This window comes from Festucalex cinctus, chromosome 7 (genome assembly GCF_051991245.1).
Source record: "Festucalex cinctus isolate MCC-2025b chromosome 7, RoL_Fcin_1.0, whole genome shotgun sequence".
NCBI lineage: Eukaryota > Metazoa > Chordata > Actinopteri > Syngnathiformes > Syngnathidae > Festucalex > Festucalex cinctus.
In genome coordinates this window covers 17,279,431-17,307,052 of record NC_135417.1, presented here as the reverse complement: position 1 = coordinate 17,307,052, position 27,622 = coordinate 17,279,431, and the positions used below count along the sequence as shown (strand labels likewise).

The window sequence follows — 27,622 nt, the reverse complement described above, 5'->3', positions numbered from 1 at the left end:
CGCAAGCCTAGAATGACAAATTAACCTGAACTGCAACGACCTCATTCTAAACTGGCTACATCATGTTGGCTTAAATGAAAACGTCATATTAATGTAACGTGTCAATGTTGCGCAGGTGCTCTCATTTCTCGTTGTTCTTGTCTTCCTGACCTCTTCGCTTGTGCTGTTTGTTGTAGGCTTTCATCGCAATGAAGACATGAAGGCCATTGATGTGCTTCCCATCCTCAAGGAGAAGGTGGCCTTTCTCTCAGGTCAGACACTTATATCAGAATATCACATCATATAACAACAAAACTGTGCTGCTTAAGAGCATAATTGTGCTGTAATTTAGTTTGTATCACTTCTTATAATGTCGCTGTGCTCCAGAAGTGACTATCTTGTGCAAATGAGCCACTCATAAGCCCTCTCCCCATCCTGTCAGACCAATATCGAGTGTGTTTGTTACCTTGACACCCAGGGGTGTGGCTTCTGATATATATGTATGTATAATAATAATAATAATAATAATAATATACCTTTGTCATTTTGGCAAAACAAAGCTGAAACAATGTTCACATACCAGTAGATGCAATTTAAATGAAGAATGGCTGTCTAAACCTCAGAATGTCTATGATGTATATAACAGATTGTACACAGAGCCTTGTTGAGCCTACAAGCAGTAGAGGATAAACTTACCAAGCTCCTGATAAACGTTCCCCTGTTTCAAAGCCACTGGCTGCGGAGAAAAGTGGTTAAAAAAACAAAACAAAAACAAAAAACAGCATAGACCCTTGCAGCAAAGTGAGGTGAAATCTCCGAATAGATACGGTATGTTCTGTGAATCTCTTGGCAGTTCAGGTGTTATTCTTGGAAGCTAGCTTAAAATTTTGTAACGCACAGTGTTGCCTTTAAGCTACATGGCCGGGCCAGTATGTTACCTAGTAACGGCCAAAAAATAAGAGCATATGGGGCAAAATGAATGGTACCACTGTCTTCAGTGCGAAAAAAACTGATCTTGTAAATATTTATTTATATTTGTTTTTAGCTGTAGACCAGTTTTATAATTGTTATAAGTACATCATTCATTGTCTTACATTGTATCCTTATTAATATTAAAAAAAAAAAAAAAAAGACTGCGATTGGCTGGCAACCAGTCTAGGGTGTACACCGCCTACTGCCCATAGCCAGCTGAGATAGGCTCCAGCGCCCCGCGACCCTTGTGAGGAATAAGCGGTCAAGAAAATGGATGGATGGATGGAAAACAAAAGAAAAAAGAAAGATCAGCGGAAAAACTTTGCATGCTTTTTTTGTATTTTTTAAATCTGTCAGGAAACATTTAAAGTGCATAAATTAGCTGAAATAAATAATATAAATACATGAGAATACCACTGCCACCTACTGTAGTGGATGTGCAATTACACTTTATGTTTTATGCGGCAAAAAAAATAAATAAATAAATAAATAAATAAATAAATAAATAAATAAATAAAATGTGTTGACCTGGTCTTATGCTCCCCATCACACTAGCAGTGTACATTTATTTTCCTCATTATCCTGTTCTTTACATAATGTTAGGTTATTTTGTAATTAATTAATCATGAAAAGTGTGAGTTTCATTGTTGATTGTGTCTTAAAGCAAGTCTTGTGACACTTCTTTGGTGCAGCCAGCAGAGGTGCTGGTGAGTGAGCCTAAAATAGTTTGGTGTAAAGAAAAAATACATGACATCACCTATGGGAACTTGAGCTAGACCTTGGCTGGGGCACAACTCCTCCAGGAAAAAGTATTCTGCTCACGCAGGCATCAAAACAGGAGCTCAGAACATCTCCCACTGCGTTAAAATTTAAGTAATTACCTGATTAATAGATTAATGTTCCCCACAGATGATCAAGGAAATGTAGTAACGCATCCAGAATGTATATCAGACCTGGCATTGAATCTCTCGTGCAGGAGGCAGAGACAGACGAGGAGGTCCTGTTCTCACTTTCCCAGCACGGAGCAACCATGACAGAATACGAGCGGAAGACCTGCGTAGGCTCGTAGCATACCTGGCCACGATCCCCAGGCAAGAATTACACAAAACATGTGTGCCCACATACAGTGCACATGCACCATCAAACAAACATTCAACTTATTTTGTGGTCCTCGGTTGATCTATGTTGAAAACTAACAAAAGTGGTTGGTTGCGTTCACAGTGACAAAAACGGACTTTCCTTGAGTTGACGTGATTTAAGATTGTTTTGCTGCCCGTTTTCTGTAACTGGAGTTTACAAAGGGTGGTGTTCTTTCATATGATTAATGTACTCAAAGTGAATCCCGCTTCATTTTGTATTGTTTCCCATTTTACTCATTGTCTTAGTCGGTGGGTTTCGATTTATGTTTTTTTTTTCCCCTTGCTCTCTGTCGGTCTCTCTCTCTCTCTCTCTCTCTCCCTCCCTCTATCCCTCCCCTCTTTTTTTCTATCGAGCCCTTTGGCGGCTGTGGATCTGTTTTCATAGTGAGGTCAGAGCGAGTTACAGCAGGAGGCCCCGCGTCTGTTATGCTATCCTAACTGGACAGATTCTGATTTAAACCTTTTCACACCGAGAAATTACCTTTTATGGACTTAAAGGGCAGTGGAACTCATGGTAAGCAGTGGTGGAAACGGAATGCTCAACTGTTGCAACTAGATGCTTTGGGATCTTTTATTTCTATTGTGATATCTTTAATAATAGAGCTTTACCTTTTGATTTGCTTATTGATGTACTACAATGTGACATGGTTAATCCGAAATGGTTTTATGACGGTGTCACATCATTTCTTATTGTGTGATCTCTGCAGTGAGGAGGTGGTCAGACATGGCTTCACAGTCATCGTGGACATGCGTGGCTCCAAATGGGACAGCATCAAGCCTTTGCTGAAAATCCTGCAGGAGTCGTTCCCTTCCTGCATCCACGTCGCCCTCATCATCAAGCCAGATAACTTCTGGCAGAAGCAGAGGACCAACTTTGGCAGCTCCAAGTTTGAGTTTGAGGTAGGGGGTGGATATGTCTGTTTGACTGCTCAGTAGACGCACAGCTGCTTTACTTGGCTGGCCTGGATTTAGTCATTTATACACATACATTATATTATTATCCACTTTGAAGTTTTTCTTTTTGGAAATGTAGTTTCATATAGCTATCAGTCCTATTTTGTTAGTGCTAATTGCATTGCTGCTCAGTGACAGTGGCACTGTGCTGTCCCATGTGGTCATGTGAGGCTGGTATATTTAGTCCTGACCCAGTTACTATGGAAACTGGATATATGGGACACCATGATGCATTTCACCCCAGCGCTGAGTTGAACTTGGAGAAAAGCAACTTGTTGTTTGAAACTTGCAATTTCGAGTTGGCATACAACAAGTAGTATTAGCCTCCTCATTATTTAGGTCTCGTATTACTCGTACTACCCTCTGGCTATGGATGTTTTTTTTTTTTCCAGACCAATACCAGTACGAGTACTCAAGTAGTCACCGGTAGCAAGTACGGATACCACTAGTACTTTTTATACATAAAATTTTCTCCCACAAAGCAATGACAGCTTATTTTAAAGAAGACCTATAGATCCCAATATAGCATTTTCCTTCAAATTACATGAAATTAATGGCAATTTTCTATTCTTTTAATATGTAATTTATAGTTCCTGGTCGTAAAAAGGCCACAAGAGGCCACGGTTGCAAGTACTGATACTTTAGATAAGGTTGGTATCGCTGATGCCAATAGCTTCTCAACTCAAATCAACTCAACTTTATTTATAAAGCGCTTCAAGAACAGGCATTGCTGTATACAAAGTGCTGTACATAAACATAAATATCAGTTTTGCAGTAAACAAGAACAAAGCAAACATTTTGAAGTCCGAATACAAGGTTTTTTTTGTTGTTTTACAAGTAAAAAGTACATTTTACATCAGTAAATAAATAAGATGTAGTGAATAAAGAGGTAAATAAATACATAAATAAGTAGACTAAACATCAAACTCATAGACACCACAAAACACCAGGAACAAGTCTAATGGTGCTCCAAAAGCCAAACAATACAGATGTGTTTTAAGACATCTTTTAAAAGAGGATAACGAGGGGGACTGCCTAAAATTTAGTGGAAGTTTGTTCCAAAGGGAGGGACCGGCAACAGCAAAAGCTCGATCTCCTCTAAGCCTCCGCTTAGCCTTCAGTACCTCCAATTGTGTCTGGTCTGCTGACCCGAGGCACCGGGCAGGTGTGTAGGGGTGCAAGAGCTCAGCGAGATAAGGTGGGGCAAGACCATTTAGAGATTTGAAAACAAATAGAAGAATCTTAAAATAGCTTCTATCAGTACTTGTCCGTCCATACTTCTGGCTTTTATTGTAGAGAAATGCCTCACATTACCGTTCGGCTTTACATGATCAGGATGTTTCGGCAGATCAGCGATCACAGAAAAAAACTTTTGATCAAAAGATGGAGCAATATATCTTTTGCTCTACTATTGACCGCTGCCATTTGCAGGGGATAGGGACTAGTCCCCATGTCTTATTTTGCGTAGCCAATTGGGCAAATTAAGAATTACAGCCGATCAGCAATTATGCCTAAAATGCAAATTATTGTCTGATCTCAATCAAGTCGATCAGATCGGTGTAAAATCTAATTACTGTATAAAAATGTGTGCCACATTGTTTGTAAGTAGCTAAATGGCTTATATACAAATGTTCTTTGCAACAATCAGAAGGTCTTGCTTCGAGTCTTTTACAAGAAACAGTAAATATTGAAATAAAAGTTATCAGGTGCAATTTTTCATTTAAAGTTAACACATACATAAAACAAAACGGTGCATTTGTTGTGAATTGTCATCAGTTATCAACAGTAGGTTATTAATTCTCAGAATGTTATGAATTCTCATTCCCTCAGTTCCTCCGTATCCCTCTGTCTAATGAACGATAACAATGTTCGTTACATGAAGTGATTGGAATGTTTTCACACCTGTCCAAACAGTAGATGTGAAAATCCACACAAATCTTGACATTCTTTGTGGTAGTTAAGTTTAACTGTGGGAAACATGTTGACAAAATAATGGTTTGGGTTTTTTGAAATGTGACGTAGATGATGGTTGCTGTCCTTTTGAACTTCATTCTGTTTTTGTCTGCTTTTTGACACCAACAGACAGTAATGGTTTCTCTGGAAGGTTTATCCAAAATTGTGGACCCGTCGCAGCTGACAGCAGACTTCGATGGCAGCTTAGAGTACAACCATGATGATTGGATTGAGGTTTGGTTGCTTTCTCGAACTGAAAATCAGCATTTGGTTAACACTTAAACGCACTCAACGTATATTTATTTCCATTTTGAAAATTCTTGAATGTTTCCATAGGTGCGGCTCTCATTTGAGACCTTTGCCAGCGATGCAGCACGAGCTTTGGCACGCCTGGAGGAGCTGCAGGAAACTCTGTCTCAGCGAGATCTCCCGCGGGACCTGGAGGGAGCTCGGCGGCTCATGGAGGAGCATGCGGCACTGAAGAAAAGGGCCACTAAAGCCTCAGTGGAGGAGTTGGACACGCAGGGACGCAGGCTGCTGCAAAGACTGCAGTCCCAAACTGCGGCAAGCGGGACTGGTGTGGAAAGCGTGTTTGGGAACCGAATTGGCGGTGCCAGTGGAGAATCCAATGATCACCACCATGGCTTCTACACGCATGCAGATGCTCACAACCTCGGGACTAAAGTGACGAGTTTATTGGATAAGCTTCACGGGACACGCCAGAACCTGCAGCAGTTGTGGCACATGAGGAAGCTGAAACTGGACCAGTGTTTCCAGCTGCGTCTTTTCGAACAGGATGCGGAAAAGGTCAGAATGATTTTTTCTACTTTTGCATGGGATGATATATCTTTATTGTTTGTATCAGACGTAATTTAAGTGAAATTACCGTCAAACCATCCTGTGGTGTAGGTGGAGATATTCTAATGTCTAATACAGGATTTTTAAAAACATGACACCATCTTCATGCATTTAAGTCAGCAGAACAATTTTGATACACATGCTGGCTAAATAGTAAGATTAGTGGAAATGTATTGGTTCCCTGATAGTGGCCCTTTCAGGCAGTAGAGAAAATACAATATTGTTTTTGATTAGAAACTGAGAACAATGTGGGTATGAACAGACCCGGAGTGGCCATTTTGGAGCTCCGGGAAAATTCCCGGTGGACCAGGCTGGTTTATGGGCTGCTAGGGGCTGCTAGTCTGACCCATGAAGCCAATTCTTACAGCCATTTAATAGACAACTAGAAACAACACCACTGGAGCTATATTACACCCTGTCTGTACAAAATAGCACAGTCACAAATGTTAATTATAACTGCGACAAAACATGATGGGAATGTCGAAATGCTGATGACGTAAAACTCTGGTACAAAAGGCCACAAAGTAATTTATTTTTTCATTTAAGTGTCTTGGCCATTGACTAATTACATGTATAATGTTACTTGAGAGGTTTATTTAACATAATTTGCACAAACATAGTGGGGTTGTGTGCACTATATTGACTTTGTTCGGTGGTATATTTTTAATATTTTATTATAAATATTTTATGTGACGTTCTTTAAGTACCTGTCGCTGTGTGGTGATCCTGAAGTAAGTGTCAGTCTGCTTAGTAGTGAACTGGAAGTAGTTTGAATTGCTTTCAAATTAAGAGCACTATAACAGGAAATATCGTGTATAAAGCATGGTTTTCCATGGTTTGATAGACATTTTGAAAATTAAGGCCTTAAATGTCATTAAAAAGCTTTAAATACAATCTCTAGAAGCAGTAATTAAATGAAAACACCATTGATAGTCTGCCGGTTAGCAGTTAGCATCAAGCTAGGTGGCAACAGCTCTCAAAGGGGCCCATATGGGCACTGAGGTCCGTCATGTTTCATTTAATTTGCTCTTAATTTGAAAAAGAAAATATACTGTTCATGTAACCAATGTCCGACATGAAATGCTAATGCCACCTAGTGCCAAAAAAATTTGCTTTTTGTTTTAATTTGCTTTAGAATGACATTAAAAAGTATTAAATTAGCTTTGTTGATACCTGCAGAAACCCTGTAAAGTGTCTTATGTTTTGCACTCTTTCCCATTGGTCCCTTTTTGTCCTTTATAACTGTTTGTTGTAAGACTTTTTCAAACATTGATTGTGATCTTGTAAGCACATTCAGTTTTTGATTTGTGATCAAATATGAAAATAGATGTTAGATGGAATGATAAGCTATCTTAGATTAAGACACTAATATGGGCAAAATTATACATCACCATTAAAACATGGGCTGTTCTGAGCCATGAAAATCCAGGGCTGAAAATGAAGCCCACTCCGGCCCTGGGTATGAGTAATAGTGTGTAAAAAACAGTGGAAAATGTGTGTGATCGCATGTTTTTCATCAGTATTCCGTGAGAGTTGAGTGGCATGCGCAGAGCTGATAAATGTAGCTATAAGCGCTGCGCAGAGCTGCGGGCAATAGCAGAGGCCTGCTGTGAACCGTCTCAGGTCTGTAATTTAACCCACATTTCCATACACCAAGCATGTCAGCACGGAGCAAGCCACTGATACCGATGGTGATGGTGGACACGGTGCATATAGGATTTGGAAAGTACCAGCATTTTGGGGTTAACATGCTTTATAATATTTAAAATGTTATAAGAACAATACCAGTTTGTTTTGTGTAAATGGTTTGATGGTTTTTCAATTTGATGAAAAATAAAATATAAACATGCATACATCTGCGAATACTCCACAACTTGTGTTTTTATTCATCTGGTATTACGAAACCATCTCTAATGTTCTTATGTCAAATAATATTTTTGAGTATGCATACATATGTACAAATATTTACTTAAACTTCAAAAGCTGTTAACTGAAAGTCCCTGAAGTGTGCTTGAATTTGACTGTAAAAAAAATAATGCGTCCACCCTGGCGCTTGTCTCATATCTCATTAAATGAGCAATTGTACTATGTGTCAATTTTTGTATATTATGTTTCTGGTGTCAGTGATTGTAGTTACCCAAAATCTGCCATGAAGCATCTAGTTTAGCTACTTCTTAAAACAGGACACCTTTGGTCTACTGTGTCACCTAATTGGCTCTTGTACCCTCCTTTTTTTGTGTGCGTAGATGTTTGACTGGATCATGCACAACAAGGGGCTTTTCCTCACCAGCTACACAGAAATTGGGGGAAACCACCAGCATGCTGTCGAACTACAGACCCAGCACAACCACTTTGCAATGAACTGCATGGTAAGACGCTGCCTGTGTTGTGCAAATGTGCACACATGCACACGCACACACCGAGGAGCTGCAATCGCCAGCTATCATCATTACTGTCATTCACAGTAACCAGTAACACTCTGCGCTCACACACACACACATACACCCTCCTCTTCTCAGCCTTTCTCCCGAACCCTTCCCCTCTCTTTGGCTGTGACTTGCCACTGTGTCTGTCCTATTATTCAGCTGTTTGCCACTCAGCCTCGCTCTGTCACATCTTATCACAGCTCTGTCCCCATAATTGACCCATATTGCCACCCCGCCCCTTCCAAAGCTTTGCGCTGCTCTCTGCTGCCCCCCTTGCTGGAGCCTGCAAAGCTCCTCTTTCCTAACTTGAGGACATTATACTGTATTGACCCTGTGGTCCAACACGGTTCTGCTCTGCTTGTTCACATCAAACAATTTCTGAGCCTAATGGATTTCCTCAGTGAAAGCACAAAGTGTAAAATTGATCTTTGACCGTGTATTTTGTACAATCTCATTTGTGTTCCTAACATATGGAGCCTTTCTCTGACAGATATAATTAAACCAAGCTGTAATCTGTGTCATGAGCCACAACATTAGGTACCACTGCACTAGTTAATGTTTGATTCATTGATGATATCTAATTCCATTCAAGAACGGCTTTCTCAAATCATAACGCTAGCATCCACGCTTTTAACTCATTCACTGCCAGTCATTTTCACTGAAGCAACCCCCTTCGCTCCCGCCTGGAGTTTGACTGATTTTGCAAGACCCACTGCATATTGTGTTCTTTTGCTATAAAAACATGGAACCTACCAAAAAGAAAGATTAGAGTCTCTTCTTTCATCAGGAAAAAAAAAGCATATTTCTATCTGTTTCCATTTTGCAGAAATTAGCATTAGAATATAGCTAGGTTTCATCTTTATTCACAAATCTGTTTACAATTGTGGGAAAACAGCTTGTTTTCAACATGGCCCTGGTTGATCGCTTGTAAGTGTCTGCTGCCACCTGCTGGCCGTTTTTGTAATTATTACCATTTTCATCCAATCACTGCAGTTGAGAGGCTGTATCAAAGCCTTCTGTATGCTCTTGCATTAAAAAAACAAAACAACAACAAAAAACATATAAATACGTCTTTGGGACACTTAAAACATTTAAAATGGAACGTATTTATACGTTTTTGGGAGCAAATTTAATTAATTGTGGTGTAACTCACTTTCCTGTTGAATGCGACTTGTCTATAACGGTGCGTTTATAGTACTTTTGAAATATAGTACTTTTGAAACCAGTCTTGTATTGAATCACATCAAAATGTGCTGGTAAACCTAAATTTGTGATTTGAGGCTGTTGCTAATGGCCCAGGGGCAAGCAACATAGCATAAATCCTCCTGCTCAACTATGACTGGCATTAGGTACCAATCAATGCCAGTGAGCAATATCAGTTTGAGTCCTCTCCAGCAAAACTGCCCAAAGTTAGTCGTGTCAACACTATGGGTCAGAATGAACCAATCGCTCCTGAGACAACAGTAGTACAAAAGACAGATGGGACTGCAGTATAAATGTGTTCATATAAGAACAAAACACACACAGTCTCGTTCAGTGACCACCCATTCTTCCACAGGAAGCCCCGTTTCCCTTTCCTGTTGCCTCCGTGACTGAATGGAAACAAGTGGGTGAAAGAACAATGCGTGAGCAAGCGTGATAGTTTTTTTTTTTTTTTGTTTTTTTTTTTTTTTTTCAATGCTACAACTAAAGCTAAACAACAATAAAATCACTGATGTTTTCCAGTTATCACTTTGCAAGTGCCTTTTATGGCACACTAATGGCGTGTCATCTAAATCAGTTTGTTATTGTTGTATATTAGCTACGCCTAAGAAGAAACCTGCATACTGGCCTATTACTTAATGATATTTTGCTTCTTTGGGACTATAAAGATTAAAGATGTGTTCAGCCATTATGAGCTATGCAGCAAATACTTTGCAGTTAAACTAAAACCAATTATAAACACTTGCCTTTGGCACACTTTTAGACGTACCGTGGACAAACAAAACTCTCCTTGCAACATAAACGGTTAAGGAATCAAATTTTTAATGGTATCGAAGAAGACTTTGACACTATAACTGAAATAGATGTGACCAGATGTCTCATGAAAATGTACCAAAAAAATGAAAGTAGTTAAGAGGTGTGTTACTTTATTATTATTGGACTATTCATCAGCAGCAGGTCACTGTGCCTGTTCATGTTGTTTCCTATGTATAAACACAAACTTAATTCTCAAGCAAAAAAACTCCACAAATATGGTGGACATGATTTTAGTCATGCCTCATCAGATATACACAACAAATGAATGGATAACTAGTTTGGAAAACATATGACAAAAAAAAAAAATAGTGTGATCAAAATGTTTTTCAGTTCATTTAATGGGGCAATTAGTAATGCTTGCAATATGTCAATGTGCAGACAATATGCAATATTGATCATTTTGGTTTGCCTTAGCAAGCCACATAAAATGAGGTGCGGTCCGAATTTGCCCCCCAGACCTTGAGTTTGACACCTGTGTAGTAAATATTCTTTACAGTTTGTGAAAAGGATCAGTTTTCTCTTAAAAAAAATAAATAAAAAATCTCCTTTTGGATAGCTCTATTTCTAATTTCATCATGAGTTCCCTTCATTACGTTCAATAAACTAATGATCATTTACTTGAATGTTTTGACCCATGTCTGCAGTTCAGTTAAAAAGCAAGTATTTTTGTTTTTGCATGGGTTTATGATTATTTTTTCTGAGTGCCTCATTGTCTTCCTGTGTTTCCCGCTTTGACTTGACCCCAGCCCTCATCAGGTTTAAATTGGGAATACCGGCTCCCCTCTTCCCAAACCCACCCTTCTCTCGACCCATCAGTTTCGGATTAAGCCTTTACCGCTGGCTGCTTTCTAGTTCCTTAGCTTCTGTTATTTAATCTCATTCATAATGCCTTGCAGATGGTTCAAAAGGGCTTCAGGTGCATTGGTTGCAATTTGGTAACTCTATGCCCCTCTTCTTCTCTTTATATGTCTGTATGCGTATGTGCTTGTTGCCCGTCCTTGTGTTTTCCTCACTGAGAATCCCGAATTTCCTGCAGGATAATACCTTCAAGCCACCATTCATAAGATCGCTTCTCCTGGAATGTTTGATTTGTAAAATTGTATAATAGGATTAAAGTTCCTCTATGCACTGCTGTTCTTTTGTGTTCTTTACCAACTGCTGTGTGTTTGAGTACTGTTGGACTCCTCGAGTGCTCATATGAGCTTAAGCTTTATGCGCACCGCTGCTTCGCAACATCAAGCTGAGTGCAGCATTGTTGATACCTACAAGCAAGATTTGGCTGTAAATTTGTGATGCATAACATTGAATTTTTTCCTAATATCGGAAAATCTGTTCCAAAGCCTTACGGTTAAGAACGGAGCACATCACTGATCCCGAATGACTTTATAGTTTTGATGGAAGGATGCAGAAATCACCCTGTCTTTCTTTTGGGACTGCTCATTCACTGCCTTTGACAAGTATACTTGTCAATTGTATTTTTTAGAGCGGTGCTAAATGGGGGCGAATCTGAGCATGCTCCACTGTAAATATCAAACTTGGAAACAACTTTACTGATGCCCAACCACCGGTAGATGACATCATTGCCCCATTTTATAGGAAATAAACACAGTTTCAGAGTCCATGGGAGAAATGGCTGTATTTTGGCAAACCTACATTTTTCTGCTGTCTATTATAAAAGAACGGGACGGGACAAAAAGTAGGGGGTCTATTCTGTTATTTGGTAGATTCGGTTTATATATAATTATTGAATGTAATATCACGTGAGTATTGGAAATGTAAAAAATTTCTATAATGACTGGCAGTGAATGAGTTAATATTTAGTTAATCTTCCCTTCCCATTGTGATCAAGACAAGAAAAGTAAGAAGCCTAATAGGCGCCGGGAGCAGTAATTGAATCGAATAACAGTCTGTTACCAGTGTGTTAATTAGTGTTCGCTGATCTGTGCCTATCTACACACAACAGCTTGAAGCCCAGCTCTTATAAAAAAAGAAAAAAAAAAAAGAAAAGAAAGAAAAGACGTTTGAGGGCCAAATCGTTTTTTTTCTTATTACCCACATGGGGGTATGTCTCCCATGTGAATTACTTAAGAATGTCCACAAAAGTTCTGTGTGCGAACACGCGTGGAGAAGTATTGACTTTTAGTCCCTGTTGTATTGCTTGCGCTGTGAGATTATAATTGCGGCCTGCAAAATAAATGCCACAGACGTCAGGGTTTGCAGGTTTGTTTGTGGGTGCGTGACATTCCTGAAAATGCTTGCAATTACAAATGTTTGATGATTCAAGAGTATCATAAAACATTTTAGATATGCATAAAATGGTTTTCCTTCTTATTTACACCATAACACAGTGTTGTATTTTTCAATGCAATCAAGTCAAATATTTAAAAATTCACAACCGTACGATGCTTGAAAATTTTGACATTTTATCTGGAAATTGCTAAAATTTTACCTTAAAAGGAGGAACAGTACTCCCAAATGTGCACTGTTTAGCAGAAGGACATCCGTACTTTAGCTGGTAGGCATGGTTAACTGGACCAGATAAACAAACATGACAGGACTCAGTATGTGCCGATAGCAGCTGCTGTTTGTATTTTACTTACATGGCCTTGATTGTTCAGAGAGTTTTAATCAAACAGCAGTATCCACTCTATGTTGTGCCATCTGTTCTCCATCATGACAGGTCATTGAATCCAAATAAAAAATACCATTAAAAAGATGACTACAAAAGTGCTATTAAGATCAAATTGAAAAATGAAAGTTATCTAACTAAAGCTTTGCTTTGTTTGGTATTTTCTGTCTCACAGAATGTGTATGTGAACATCAATCGGATTATGTCAGTAGGGAACCGGCTCCTGGAATCAGGCCACTACGCCTCCCAACAGATCCAGCAGATTTCAGGCCAGTTGGAGCAAGAGTGGAAGGCCTTCGCTGCAGCACTGGACGAACGCAGCACCCTACTGGAGATGTCTGCCAGCTTCCACCAGAAAGCTGACCAGGTAGAAGGAAATTTACATTGATGAGTGTTTGAAGGCTTGCAAATGAAATGTGAAAATACAAGAAGTAAAGCCTTATCTATCATAGCTTTATATTCAACTCAACTCAACTCAACTCAACTTTATTTATAAAGCGCTTTAAGAAAAGGCGTTGCTGTATACAAAGTGCTGTACATAAACATCAGTTTTGCAGTAAACAAGAACAAAGCAAACATTTTGAAGTGCGATTACAGGTTTGTTTTTTTGTTTTTTTTTAACAAGTAAATACATCTTACATCAGTAAATAAATGAATAAAAGAACAACAAATACATACAGAATTCCTGCCTCTACCCCACTGTCTATTTGTGTTGAACAGGGCTTTACTTTTATTTCTTTTCTATTACTTTTATTGTATTTATTTTATCTTTTTATTTGTAGTTACACTTCAGTTAACAGTATGTGATTTTATTGGTGACATTTGATTGGATTGATCACAGTTAAACTGTATTTGGACAAATGATATGTGTGGAGATGTTTGTTCGTCTCTGTGTGCCCTGCGATTGGCTGGCAACCGGTCCAGGGTGTACCCCGCCTACTGCCCAAAGCCAGCTGAGATAGGCTCCAGCACCCTCCCGCGACCCTTGAGAGGAATAAGCGGTCAAGAAAATGGATGGATGGATGTGGAGAAATTACAGGACATTTTAGCAAGTATCTTCACTCTAAGAACTTATTGTTTTGTAATTTTGGACTGGACTGACTGGACTTGATGATCATAGCAAAATTATCCAATCCCACCCATTTTTAAGTGAATTACCCCAAACAACAACAATAATACTTTGCAATTTTTTACTATTTTTCTGGCTTACTGTAATTTCCTACGAATGACACATACCTGGATATAATATGCCCTCCCAAATTCACCCTTATAACATTTTTTTTTCTCCCTAGTCGAGCGAGCAATTTAAAAAAAAATGTTTGCTGTTTGTACTGACTTGACTTGAACTAATATTTCTCATGGAAGATATAATATGATGAACCAAAATACTAATAATAATGTTTTCCACAATATTCGGTAGCTCTAGTCTACAGTATGCAAATAGATGACCGCGAACGGCTGTGGACTTGTGCTAGTGGGCTAATGCGGCTAACTGACCCACAATACGAGCAAAGAACATGTACTTACTATTTGCCATTAACTCGGTGCTGAGAAGAATATTGAAGAGGTAAGTAATAAGGAGTTATAAGCCAACTAGAATTTTACTTATTGAGACTGCTGCGACTGTACCTGGCGGAATACAGGAATCAGACAATGTCCGTACAACGCGAGACAACAACTTCTCATTATATCATGTAAATGTTACTGTATAATTTCGTAACTTCAGACATTCATGTTAAAATGATAAAATGAAAGTATACATTTTTTTAATACCCCCAGGTGCTGGTAAACGTAACATGTTTACATTTTTTGAAACTTACATAAATTTATACTGTTAACGTGAAATTACGTGAATTCATTCATAAAACTTTTTTTTTCTCCCCAGTACATGGGCAAGGTAGAGCCTTGGTGCAAAGCTTGTGGTGAAGGAGATTTGCCGTCGGAACTCCAGGACCTGGAAGACACAATCCACCGCCACCAAGGCCTATATGAGCATATTACCACCGCATACTCTGAGGTGAGTACACAATATTTAGAAGCATCAGACTGTGCTCTTATAATAAAAACAGACATGCTATGGCGGTACGATTGGCACTTGGCAGGCCCGGACTGGGCCATCTGGAGGGGCGGGACAGTTCCCTGTGGGCCGTCCTATATTTCGGGCAGGTAGGGTAGCCCACACATTTTTGGTTCACACAGGCAGTGTTGAATGTCTCATTGTCAATCAACTGTAGTCTTACAAGCCATTGTATATAACACTGACTGCCTGCCTTTATTACTAAGGGTGTCACCGAGTTACAATAATTTAATATCAAAAGTAGCAAAACTTTAATCCACGAATAGAAACTATAAAAGCAAAACACAGTCACAAGTGTTCCTAGTAACAGCACCAAAGCATGATGAGAAAGCCTCCCACGATTACTGTTGTTCTCTTCAAGTTAGCGTCAGTCACTCAGCCAGATCAGTAGTGTGCACCAGAAGTGGTGAGAACACATTTCAAAATAAGAGTGCTGACAGGAAGTAATGTGTTAGCTGCCTTAAGTGTGTCTTGTGAAGTGTAAAATGTCTTATCCCATTTAATGTACATTTGCTTGTTGGTTTCTTTTTGTCCTTTTTTTTTTTTTGCCCATTTTATGTTCACATTCTTGTTCAAATAAACAAAGACCGTGCTCTTGTAAGAGCATTCAAATGTAAATTACATTTTTGATCAAATGCAATACGAATATTGTTGGAGGGAATCCACATCTATTTTACACTTATCCACAAACTGTAAAATTGTGTGTGTTTGTTAAAATGTGAACTAAAGTGAGCCAGTCTGAGCCCTGAAACTCCAGGGCTGAAATTGAGTCCCAGTCCGGCCCTGGCACTAGACAAAATCAAAATCAACAACAGAAAGATAAGATAATAATGCCTGGTTGCAATAATGATATTTAATTAGCAGAAGAGAAAACAATTTGGTATTATGTTAATTATTGTCGTAAGAGAGTCATTGCTAGCTTTTTAGCTACATGAGAAGATAGCACATTTAAAATCAAAGGCAAAATCTTTCATCATTTTTCACACATCTCAAAATTTACCTTTACCAGGTGAGCCAAGATGGGAAGTCTCTCTTGGACAAACTACAACGACCTTTGACCCCAGGGAGCGCAGATTCCTTGATGGCATCAGCGAACTACTCCAAGGCTGTCCACCACGTCCTAGACATTATCCACGAGGTTCTCCATCATCAGAGGCAGCTGGAGAACATTTGGCAGCATCGCAAAGTTCGCCTTCACCAACGTCTGCAGCTGTGTGTTTTCCAGCAGGATGTACAGCAAGTAAGCAACACTCGCATTACTGTAAATGCGGCAATTTATAATTGATGAGTTGCTGGATTACTGGTAACGGTGAGCATTTCGACACCCGAGTGCACGATATGGAAGACATAAAATAATCAGCGTCAAGCTTCTGCAAAGACTTTATGTGCTTCCTGCTGGGGTTTTTTTATAGAGAGATCACCTGTCTACTCAGTGAATGGCCATGAGACAGTCTCAATGGTGAAGCTCTGAGATCAAAACTGAGTTGGTGTACGGCACCTTCTCTCTTTTCTACCTTCGGGCATGAACTCTTCTGTGGCTCTTCAACCCCCTCACACGCTCATCCTCAATCTCTTTTATGCAGCATCTCAATGATTCTGCCTTGCACGTCTTCTATCCTGCCTGCTTCTGTCTTGCCACGTCTCTATCCTGCCTCTCATCACCCAGCTCTCTGGGTAGTGGTTTCCATGGTGATGCAGTTTGCTGCCTCAGTGTGCAGAGGGCATTGTGAAATGTGTGTTGTCAAAACATTGCCTGAGACCTTGAAATAAGCGTCATACTTGCTATTATCAGCTGCTGTACACATTAGCTCATGTTCGTTAAAGGCACATATTAATTTTGCAGTGGCAACATCATCACATTACTGTATGTTGCTTGCTTTACAGAAAAGCATAATCATATCAACAGAGATTAATGCATTAATAAGAAATTAAAAAATGAAGCAGGAGCAAGCACGAGTGATACAGTAAATGACATAAATCCTTGTACAGTACTCTAAATGGGCCGCAGCCCTTTTACAGTCAGGTGCACCACCTGCTGGTTTAAAAACAGTACTGCATTATTAATTCACCATTTGGAAATCTGTTTTGTAGATTAAAATGAAATGTATTTCCACTATGTGTGTTTCAAGGTACTGGACTGGATAGAGAACCATGGTGAGGCTTTCCTCAGTAAACACACTGGCGTCGGGAAGTCTTTGCACAGAGCACGAGCACTGCAAAAGAGACATGAGGACTTTGAAGAGGTTGCACAGGTGAGCTTGAAAATATTCAACAATCAATCTGTTTTTCTATGTGTCTTCTTAGATATGTACAGTATCTTGCAAAAGTGAGTACACCCCTCATATTTCTGTAGATTTTGAATCATATCAGTTCATACAGCAGTGAAGAAATGACACTTTGAAACAATGAAAAGTAGTAAGTGTACATTTTATATAACAGTGCAATTTTTTCATCCATCCATCCATTTTCCTGTACAACTCAAAATACAGCTATTACAAGTAATATCTAAACCAGTGGTGTCCAAACTACGGCCCACTGTCCATTTTTAAGCGGCCCGCGACATATGCTAAAAATGGCATTTGACTCAATTCAAATAAAATAAACAAAACATAAATGTTTGGAGATGGTCAAAGTAAGAAGGGAGGGTATCGAAAAACATTAAAGGTTATTTTAGTTAACTAAAACTAATGAAAATAATAATAAAACTAAAATTCCAAAAACAATATTGTTACCGAAATAATATAAAAACAAAAATGCTTTTTTAAAAACGAAAATTAACTGAAACTACATTTTATGTTTACAAAACTAACTAAAACTAACTATAATTATAGCAAACATGTCCTTCGTTTTAGTCTTTGGTAATTAATTTAATGCATGAGCCTTTGGGGATGATTTTAAATGTAATTTTTAGTAGATTTATTTTGATATAAACCGGAATAATGACGTTTGAAAGTATGTCACACAGAAGTGATGTCATCTAGCAGCAGCCAATAGAAAAGCACCAAAAGATGACGTTGCTCCCACGGTGTTTTTTTTTTTAAATATTGTGCACAAGTAATAGACGTTAAAAAAATAAAAAATAAAAAAAACTAAATAAATTAAAACTAAATAAATTGGTTTATATACTGTAGCATTTTTCTAAATATGCAAAAGCACAAATAAATTTGTACAATTTTTAGGACTAAACACAATTTCTCTTGATAACATTATGTGGCCCTTGCGTCCTTCTGATTTTCTGGATGTGGCCATCAAAGGAAAAAAAGTTTGGACACCCCTGATCTAAACCCATGGCAAAAAGCTTCGTTGGCTGACCATGACTTGTTCTGAGTGGAAATGAGATACTATATGTATCTATACTGTATATCTAAAGAACATTTGTTTTTAAGTTGGTTGCAAAAGTTTTTCCAGACAGGCAAGTGCAATTGGGCGATTGTCTGCAATCTTCATGTTACAGAACACCTACACTAATGCTGACAAGCTGCTCGAGGCAGCAGAGCAGTTGGCGCAGACCGGAGAATGTGACCCAGAGGAAATTTACCAGGCTGCCCACCAGCTTGAAGATCGCATCCAGGACTTTGTGCGACGTGTGGAACAACGCAAGGTTCTGCTGGATATGTCGGTTTCCTTCCACACACACGTCAAAGAGGTGTGTCATGTTCTCTCCTCCTTGTTCTTACAACACATTTAAACCCCTTCACAAATACCCATCCTTCAGTTTATCTGACATGCGTGTTTTGAAATATTGGTGGAAGCTGGAGTACCAGAGACGAGAGTCAAACCCAGAATCTCAGAACTGTTTAGAACAGTTTAATAGTGTTGCCAATGCCATCTGAAGTTCTACCAGCAAAGGCTAGTATTTTATATACTATGCACGGTTTGAAGAAAATCATGTAAATTCAAGGACAGAAAAGCAAAAATTGTGTCATCATAAGATCATAAAAAGGCTCTCCATCCATCTCTAACCATTATATAACCAATGCTATCACAAATCAGACCTACGCGAATCAAAGCCAACAGTGTTGTAGTTTAAAAAATAATAATAATAATTTTAGGACTCAAACCTATATTTACATGTCATTTTAAGTACCGGTACTGTGTATGATTTTTCATTAGTTTTTTTTGTTGTTGTTTGTTTGTTTGTTTGTTTTGTGCTGTTATTGACATTTCATTTCAGTTAGTTTAAATTAATTTTAGAGCAAGTTTGTTAGTTTTTTGTTTTGTTTTGTTTTGTTTTTTAAATGCTTCCTTTTAATGTAGTCTTGGTTTAGTATTAATTTGTTTTTTGTTGTTTTTTTAATAGGCTATATAGTTTTAATTCAATTTTAGAGCAGGTTGATAGATTTTATTTTGTTTTTGTTTTTTAATGATTCATTTTAAATGTAGCCTTTTTTTGTTTTAGTATTAATTTTAATTTTTTGTTGTTTTTTTAGTAGGCTATATGAATTATTTATTCAGCGCAAGATTTTTTTTAGTTTTTTTTATTTAAAGGTAAAGAAAGTATTAGTAGCAGATGTGGATGTAGTTCCAGTTATTTATTTATTTATTTATTTATTTATCCATTCATTCATTCATTTTAAAGCACTTTTATTTAGTTAATAAAAATGTTTCAATTTTAGTTTTAGTTCTTATACATGTATGCTCTAAATTTGAGCGATAATATTAGTTGCTAGTCAGTAGTCAAGCTTTGTGGAGGAATGTCTTTTTTTCTGATCTCGACTGCCTCTTCCAGTGGTTATTATAACAGGACGTATCACACATGTTTAATGGACCAAATTAACCTTTTCACACTGACAAAGCACCCTGCTCTGCATGTGTTAACACTCGACCCTGTTTACACAAACCCATAAAGACAGACAGAATCACAGTGTTATTAATGAAGCTAGTCTTTAATGTCCATATGGACTAATCGCCTTCATCCCATCTGTCAGCTCAAACCAGCACAGGTCATTGTGTGCGTACGTGCAAATGTCTGTTAGTGTATAGGTGAATAAGTCCAACTAGTTTTCAGCCACTGGATGCTGTTTAATAAATCCAAACAATTCCTTTTTTTGGAATCAAGCACACAGATTAATTAAGTTGTGTCAGAAAAACACATACATACATCTAATTTCTCTACCGTTTGTTAACATTACTGTCATTGGTGACCCGGATCAAATTACGGTACTCATCACAGTGTGAATTGAATTTGCCCTATTAATTAGAAAAGAAATAAGAAAAAAATACTTTCCTGTGCTATTATGGAGAAAATAAAACAATTGCATATTTGGCTCTACTGTATTATTATAATTAATGGTTTTAATTTATAGTTAGTGGTTTTCATTTATAATACAGTACTACTGACAAGTATTTGTTGTTGTTGTTGTTTTTTGCATTTAGCTTCATACTAGGAGCAAAATATTCTTAATACCTCTCAGTATGATGCAGATAGACAGCACATATCAATCAAAAAAACAGTAATCTTACCTTAGTAAATTGACCTTTTCTATGTGCTGCATCTCTTATATTGGTCTCCATTAGATTATGAAAATGTACCATAATCAGTATTGAGAACAGTGTGTGTATTATTTAGTTGCCTACACGAATGTGAGTCCAAATGCCAAGTAATATGTACAGAATGTTACTCAGGGGGTGGCAGTAAAGGTTGACGAGCTTTTGAGAAGGCATTGTGGGTGTTAGACGAGCAGCGGGTGCCAGCCAGCGTGTCTTTGCCAGAGCTTTAATGTGCCCAGCCAAATCACCCAGATGGCTAATCTGTTACAAAGATGACCACTGACAAAACACCAGAGCGGAGCAGAACTGGTGGGATTTAGATTCTCCTCTTCTATCTTCTGTGCGTACATTTGGCAGCTTTTGTCCCTTTGTGCATGTGTTCACCCCTCAAGCTTGTGTACACTGACACTCCCACAGTATAAACTACACACTGTCGACATATTGTACAATATGCTTGTAGTTTTATTCACACTTGTTTGAGTTTGCAGAACCATCTGCTTGAGTGTTGATGGCGATGCATTTTAACTGGCTTGACTTTCTTGTTAGCTGTGGACCTGGTTGGAGGAGCTTCAGAAGGAACTGCTGGATGATGTGTACGCAGAGTCTGTTGAGGCGGTGCAGGATTTGATCAAACGTTTTGGACAGCAGCAGCAGACCACCCTGCAAGCCACCGTCAATGTCATCAAGGAAGGTGAAGACCTCATACAACAGCTTAGGTGAGCATCACTCTCATAAGCCAAAACCACTAGAATATAATATCAATGCACAAGGAATGTCTAAAATAATTTCCTTTATATTAACTATATTCACTCCCAGCCATTTTCACAGAAGCAGTCCCGTTCGCTCCCGGCTGTTTTACTGGATTTTGACTGATTTTTGCAAGGCCCACAGAATATTGTGTTCTATTGCTATAAAAGCATGGAACCTATCAAAAGAAAAATTAAAGTCGCTTCTTTCATCAGGAAAAAAAAACATGTTTCTATCTGTTTCCGTTTTGCAGCAATTAGCATTTGAAGAGAGCTAAGTTTCATCAGTTTTCACAAATCTATTTAAAATTGTAAGTAATTGAGCTTTTTTTCGAGATGGTCCTGGTTGATCTCCTTTGCTCTGCTGCCACCTGCTGGCCGTTTGTGTAATAACTACCATTTCTGCAACCATTCTTTGCAGTTGAGAGGCTGCATCAAAGCCTTCTGTATGCTCTAGCATTTAAAAAAAAACAAAAAAACAAAAAAACATATAAATACGTCATTGGGACACTTAGAACATAAAAAAAACATATTTATACGTTATTGGGAGTAAATGAGTTAAGAGGATAATAAACTTTTGATTGAAAGTCAAAGTTCATGTCGTTGTAATATTCTGTAGTGCAACACAGCTGAAATAAAAATATTTTGGTTATCTTTGTCGCAGCAATAAAGAGGTGGAATTCTCCACCACTACAAACTCCAGCTGATATACATATTAGTGTTGTTCCGATACCGATACTGGTATCGGCAGAGGTGCCGATACTGCATGAAAACACTGGTATCGGTATTGGTGAGTACTCATAAGTAACATGCCGATACCATTAATTCCAACGCTAATATAGGCGCTAATATAGGATTTTGGATGCAGCATCTTGTGTCTTGCTCGTGCACGACATTCACTGATATGTGACATGTTCACTGCAAACCGATCTAAGATATCCTATTGGCCCTTGAATGCTCTGAACCAATAGCAGGACAGCTTTTTCATGTTGAGGGAAAAAATAAACCTTAGGTATCGGTATTGTATCGTAATCGGCCGATACTGTAAAGCTGGGTGTCGGAAAAAACGGTATCGGAACAACACTAATACATATAATTTTGCAATATGTTAACTGTATTTGATCCATGCATTTGATGTAGAACCGAGTTGTCCAAATTACGGCTAAGGAGCCATCTGGGGCCCGCCGTCCACTTTTTAGCGGCTCAGGGCATATGCAAATAATTTTGACATGGGCGGTTCTTTTCTAGTGGTTACACCATAGGCTAAAAAAAATAAATTAATAATAATAATAATAATAACTAGAGCTGCGAGCAGCTATAAAGGGCCCTCGCAACCCGTGCCACGTTGGGGTATTTGCACGTCGGGGTACTGGCACGTTAGGGTACTGTTTCATAAGAAACCGTCTAAATTGTAAATGTTTTTGCCATGCTTTTTGTGTTTGTTCACATTGCTATGGAATACTTTGTCTAGGTATTCGGCTGATAGGTATGCCTCCCAATATTCACACATCTAGCTGAATCATATAAAAAACTTTTTTTCTTTGCAAACAATGCATCGCTACAGCAAAGGCGTGCGACAAAATAAAAAATTTCAATAACTTTTTATCTTAAATATCTTAAGATGAAACGCGCCAAAGAATATATGACGCCTATAAAAGGCCCCAAAAATGGCAACAAATACCAAAATTAATCAAAATGGCAGACTTCCTGTTTGGTTTAGCATATGGCTTTAGAAACTTTTTTGTAAGTCTTAGGCTGATAGGTATCCAAATTTTTTCACATCTAGCTGAATCATACATTTCCAAAAGCTTCATAAAAATGTCGAGATGGCGCTATTGAGCCATTTATTGAAAATTGCAGAAAAACTCTCTAAAATGTTCATTTTTATGGCAAGTTTGATGTGTGTGCAAAGTTTCATGAGTTTTCGCATGTTTAGACAAAAAAACAAACAAAAAAAACCCAGCATTTTACTTGGCAAACAATGCACCGCTATGGCAACGGCGTGCGACAAAATAAAACACTTTCGATAACTTTGCATCTTAAACATCTTAAGATGAAGCACACCAAGTTTGAAGACAGTCGGATAAATTTTGTAGGAGGAGTTCGTTAAAGTATGACCCCTAAAAAAGGCCACAAAAAATGGCTACAAATCCCAACGTTAATTAAAATGGCGGACTTCCTGTTTGGTTTAGCAGATGGTTCCAAGAGACTTTTTTGTACATCGTGGGCTTTATGTATGCCTCTAAATTATCATAGCGCTAGGTGAAACGTACAACCAGGAATGCTTCGTTAAAGAGGAGTTTTTTAGCTCAAAATGTGATGCCCGGCCCCTACGGGACTTCCTGTTGGGTTTAGCACATGGCACCAAGAGACTTTTTTGTACATCGTGGGCTGTTACATTTGTCTCCAAATTTTCGTAGCTCTAGCTGCTTCGTACAACTGGGAATGCTTCATTAAGAAGGATTTTTTTCCTTTGCAAACTGTGCATGCCACGGCAACAGTAAAACTTACAGCCGGGAATGCTTCATTAAGTAAGAATTTTGAAACAACAAATTTGATGCCCTGCTTCTGGCGGACTTCCTCTTAGGTTTAGCATATGGCACCAAAAGACGTTTTTGTAGGTCGTAGTCTGTTACATATGTGTACCAATTTTCGTAGCTCTAAAATAAACGTACAACCAGCAATGCTTTGTTAAGTAAGAGTATTGAAACTCTAAATTTGATGCCTCGTCCCCGTCATATAGTATGTCAAAAAACGTTTGATTTTTTTACCATGATGTTGTCCCAGGTGTTGAGATGGTACAGCCCAAGTTTGAAGTCAATCGGGTTAACCGTGTAGGAGAAGCGGGCAATAGTATGATCCATGTAAATGTGCAAAACTGGGCCAAAATTGGACATTCAGATGATCATACCTCACTTTCTGTCTATTTTAGGGTACACACATCAAAGAGGTTTTTGTTCATCGGGATGTGCTACAGGTGCCACACAATTTTCATAGCCGTCGGACAATCGTAGCGGGACAGGGATCCGTTTAACCTATGTAGGTGGCGCTATGGAGCCATTTTTCTGTTATCACCTATGGCGACTTTAAAATATCAAATTTTTCGCCAGGCCTGACGTGTGTGTAAAGTTTGGTGAGTTTTCGTTCACGTTTAGTGTCTCAAAAATGTGATTGTTTGCGGAAAAGAATAATAACAAAGAAAAAGAATAATAAGAATTCCTTGAAAAACAATAGGGCCTCGCAGCGGCACCGCCGCCGCCGCTGCTTGGGCCCTAATAATATAATAATAAGAATTCCTACAAAAACAATAGGGCCTCGCAGCGGCACCGCCGCTGCCGCTGCTCGGGCCCTAATAAGAATTCCTTCAGGAACAATAGGGACCTCGCAGCGGTCGCTGCTCGGGCCCTAATAAGAAGAATTCCTACAAAAACAATAGGGCCTCGCAGCGGCACCGCCGCCGGTGCCGCCGCTGCTCGGGCCCTAATAATAATAAGAATTCCTTCAGGAACAATAGGGACCTCGCAGCGCTCGCTGCTCGGGCCCTAATAAAATAAAACTATTTACCTTATCCCTTTTAACATAAAGCCCTGTCATAACAGTTTCTCAAAATAAGTACATTACCGTATATAAACAATACATACGGGAACTGTTTGATTGATTGGTTTGACCTACTATTTAATAGGATTAAGTAAAAGAAAAAAAAAAGAAGTCAAATTGGCCCTTGCATGGTTCTATTATTGTATTGCGGCCCTTGTAGAGAAAAAGTTCGCACACCCCTGGTGTTGAACAGCCATGTTTGCTTTTCATTTTTGGGTTACCAGAGATTTAAAAAAAAAAAAAAAAAAAAAGTTAAATAAATAAAACTGGTCCGGCTAAAAATCATAGTACCCTTAACATAATATTTTATTTGGAGTTAATCAAGCAATTTCTGTTAATGTTGCTAACAGGGATTTTTTGAATTTACTGCTCCAGTTGTCTCAGGTTTGATGGGTGATATGTGAACTGTATCTCATGTCCTTATAAATGCAAAAGGAATTCTTATTAGGGTCTCACTAGTTCTCACGCTACTAAATATTGTTCTAATTGTGTTGATTTGCTGAGCAATATTCCAAGGTTGAGTTGTTATCGCAATACTTGGACACATCTGCAATTCTCGTCTTCGCTGAACTTGTGTTCACAGAGACTCTGCCATCTCAAGCAACAAGACCCCTCACAACAGCTCCATGGCGCACATCGAGAGTGTGCTGCAGCAACTGGATGAGGCCCAGGGCCAGATGGAGGAGCTTTTTCAGGAGAGGAAGATCAAACTAGAACTCTTTCTCCAGCTTCGCATCTTTGAGAGGGATGCCATAGATGTAAGGATGAAACTTGATTTATTTTGCTTCACCATCAGCTGCGCTAATGAACACAAGAACCAAATAAACGGGCAAAACGAAAAATGCAATTATATGCTCCTTAAATAATCCAAATCCCACTGTTTTATATTCTCTTTCTTTATTATATCATAAAGCTAAATGTCCTGCTGTGAGAGGACATTATTTAGCTGGTTGGGGGATAACGGAGCTTTTAATGTCACTACTTATTCACAAAAATGTAATTAGAACTCACGCAAATAAGTTAAATAACTACATTGCGCATTGTACATTAATAACTGAAATCACCAGCGTGTGCAATTCTGCCTTGATACTGATACATTTCCAACCTATTAGCTTTAAATAGTCAGAATCTATTTTTTTTGTGTCATATTGAAATTTAGGCAAGATGGTGAAGCATGAAGGTGTAATTGCAAGATGGCAAGCAGCATGTCTGGATTTAACTCATTCACTGCCTTTGACGGAAAAAGACGTCAAATGATGCGATGCATTTTGCTGGGCTGGCAGTGAATGTGTTAATGAACACAAAAACACTCAGACAAGGAATCAGGTGAAAGTAATAATTGACCAAACAGATGATTGGCTGACATAAATTGAAATACTGTTAAAAAAAACAAAAAAAAACAAGTCTACTGAAGTTAACAATGGCAGACTAAACACCACGTCCAAGAGGAAAACCAAAATACAGATTGTGCCAGTGACCTTGTTTTTAAGACCACAAGATGAGCTAAATCTCAGCTCATAGGATAGCGGCAGTGAGCAAATCTCACTCCGAATCCAAAATCACACAAGGGATTAATCGAACAAAGATCCAGGGCATGCTGATGGGTGTGGGAGGTATTTAAGTTTTCTCACCACCCCGCATACACGCAAGGACACTCCCTCCTGCGTCAAATGGGCATGTGCCTAAAGTGAGGTGAGACGTGTTGCCTCATGGAGGTTTCTCTTAAGACGATTCCCTCACACTACTGTGAAAAAAGAGGCTAAGAACGTTTAGCTGCTCTCCCGATTGGATTTTATAGCATTGAGCGAAAAGGATGATCTTTTTGCCTGCTGAGGATATTTTACTTAACTGCATGCGGGGAGGAAGGAAGATTGCAGATGATAGTTTGGTAAGTTTCTCCTCGGTTGTCAGGTTAGTGAAATTGTCAAGCAGTGCTAGGGGATTTGTGCAAGTCTGCTCCGGCACAAGATTACTCCGAGTCCACCTCATGTTCCCAATGGAGGGAACTTTATGGGTGTAAATCCAAATGACTGCAGCACAGTACAAAAAAAAAGGTTTATCATGAACTTTTTGTGTGGAAATATATATTGATGCTTAATGCTCACTGGTTGAGGTCTAGGTGTCCACTATCTGAATGATCTATGAGGACAGCTGCTAAAGCATTTCCCATATCAAGTTTTACTGTCGTTGACAGTTAGTATCATCAATGATACTATCAGTTGTTTGCATGAAGTAAGTCCATACAAATTAAGTGCACACGTTCTCAAATTTTCAATTTTATTCTGTTACTGGTATGTCAACAAACTCAAAAAAAGTGTGTTTCTGACTATTTGAACTTCAATTTGCCTTACATTTGTAGTTATTAAGTTAGCAATCTGTCTTATCAACCCAATGAAAAAGTTGGATTTCATATAGCCAAACAAAAAAGTCCCTATACTGCATCTTGTTGCAGCCACTGTTTCTATTGTGTCATGAGTCAGTGCGGGGGTTGTTTAATTTAAGACAAGCACTAACATATCGCTACATCTGTTTTACCGGCCGTAAATCACCAGAGTGAGACGCTATCCCCCATTATGGCAGACATTTCATGTTATGGCGTTACAATGTCTGTCTGGCTTTAGATTCAATGTTTTTATTCAAAACAGGACACAGTCTGTATGTGCACGTAACAGACAGATTCTATTAAAATCTTTTGGAATGGGAGGCTTTTCTCTCAGTATTTAACATGTGTTCAGACGTGTAACCTAATCTAAACCTTTATAGGGCAGCAATTGATCAATCTA

General features: G+C 38.6%; 1 protein-coding gene across 5 annotated transcripts in view; it reads left to right on the top strand.

Moving 5' to 3' along the window:
* triob (trio Rho guanine nucleotide exchange factor b) overlaps positions 1-27,622 on the top strand; it is a 107,473-nt gene that overhangs the window by 36,649 nt on the left and 43,202 nt on the right. For 4 of the 5 annotated variants that reach the window (XR_013284305.1, XR_013284304.1, XM_077527041.1 and 1 more), the window contains exons 3-15: positions 177-251; positions 1,928-2,042; positions 2,798-2,990; positions 5,127-5,231; positions 5,334-5,804; positions 8,102-8,224; positions 13,105-13,296; positions 14,815-14,946; positions 16,016-16,246; positions 17,136-17,258; positions 18,461-18,652; positions 21,043-21,212; positions 25,423-25,597. Coding sequence is in view for 3 of the 5 variants with exons in the window: in XM_077527041.1 (XP_077383167.1) it covers positions 177-251; positions 1,928-2,042; positions 2,798-2,990; positions 5,127-5,231; positions 5,334-5,804; positions 8,102-8,224; positions 13,105-13,296; positions 14,815-14,946; positions 16,016-16,246; positions 17,136-17,258; positions 18,461-18,652; positions 21,043-21,212; positions 25,423-25,597 (2,297 nt within the window). In the remaining 2 variants the exon portion in view is untranslated. Of the gene's footprint in view, positions 1-176; positions 252-1,927; positions 2,043-2,463; positions 2,605-2,797; positions 2,991-5,126; positions 5,232-5,333; positions 5,805-8,101; positions 8,225-13,104; positions 13,297-14,814; positions 14,947-16,015; positions 16,247-17,135; positions 17,259-18,460; positions 18,653-21,042; positions 21,213-25,422; positions 25,598-27,622 lie in introns of those variants that run through there. The other variant, XM_077527042.1, reaches the window with a different exon arrangement.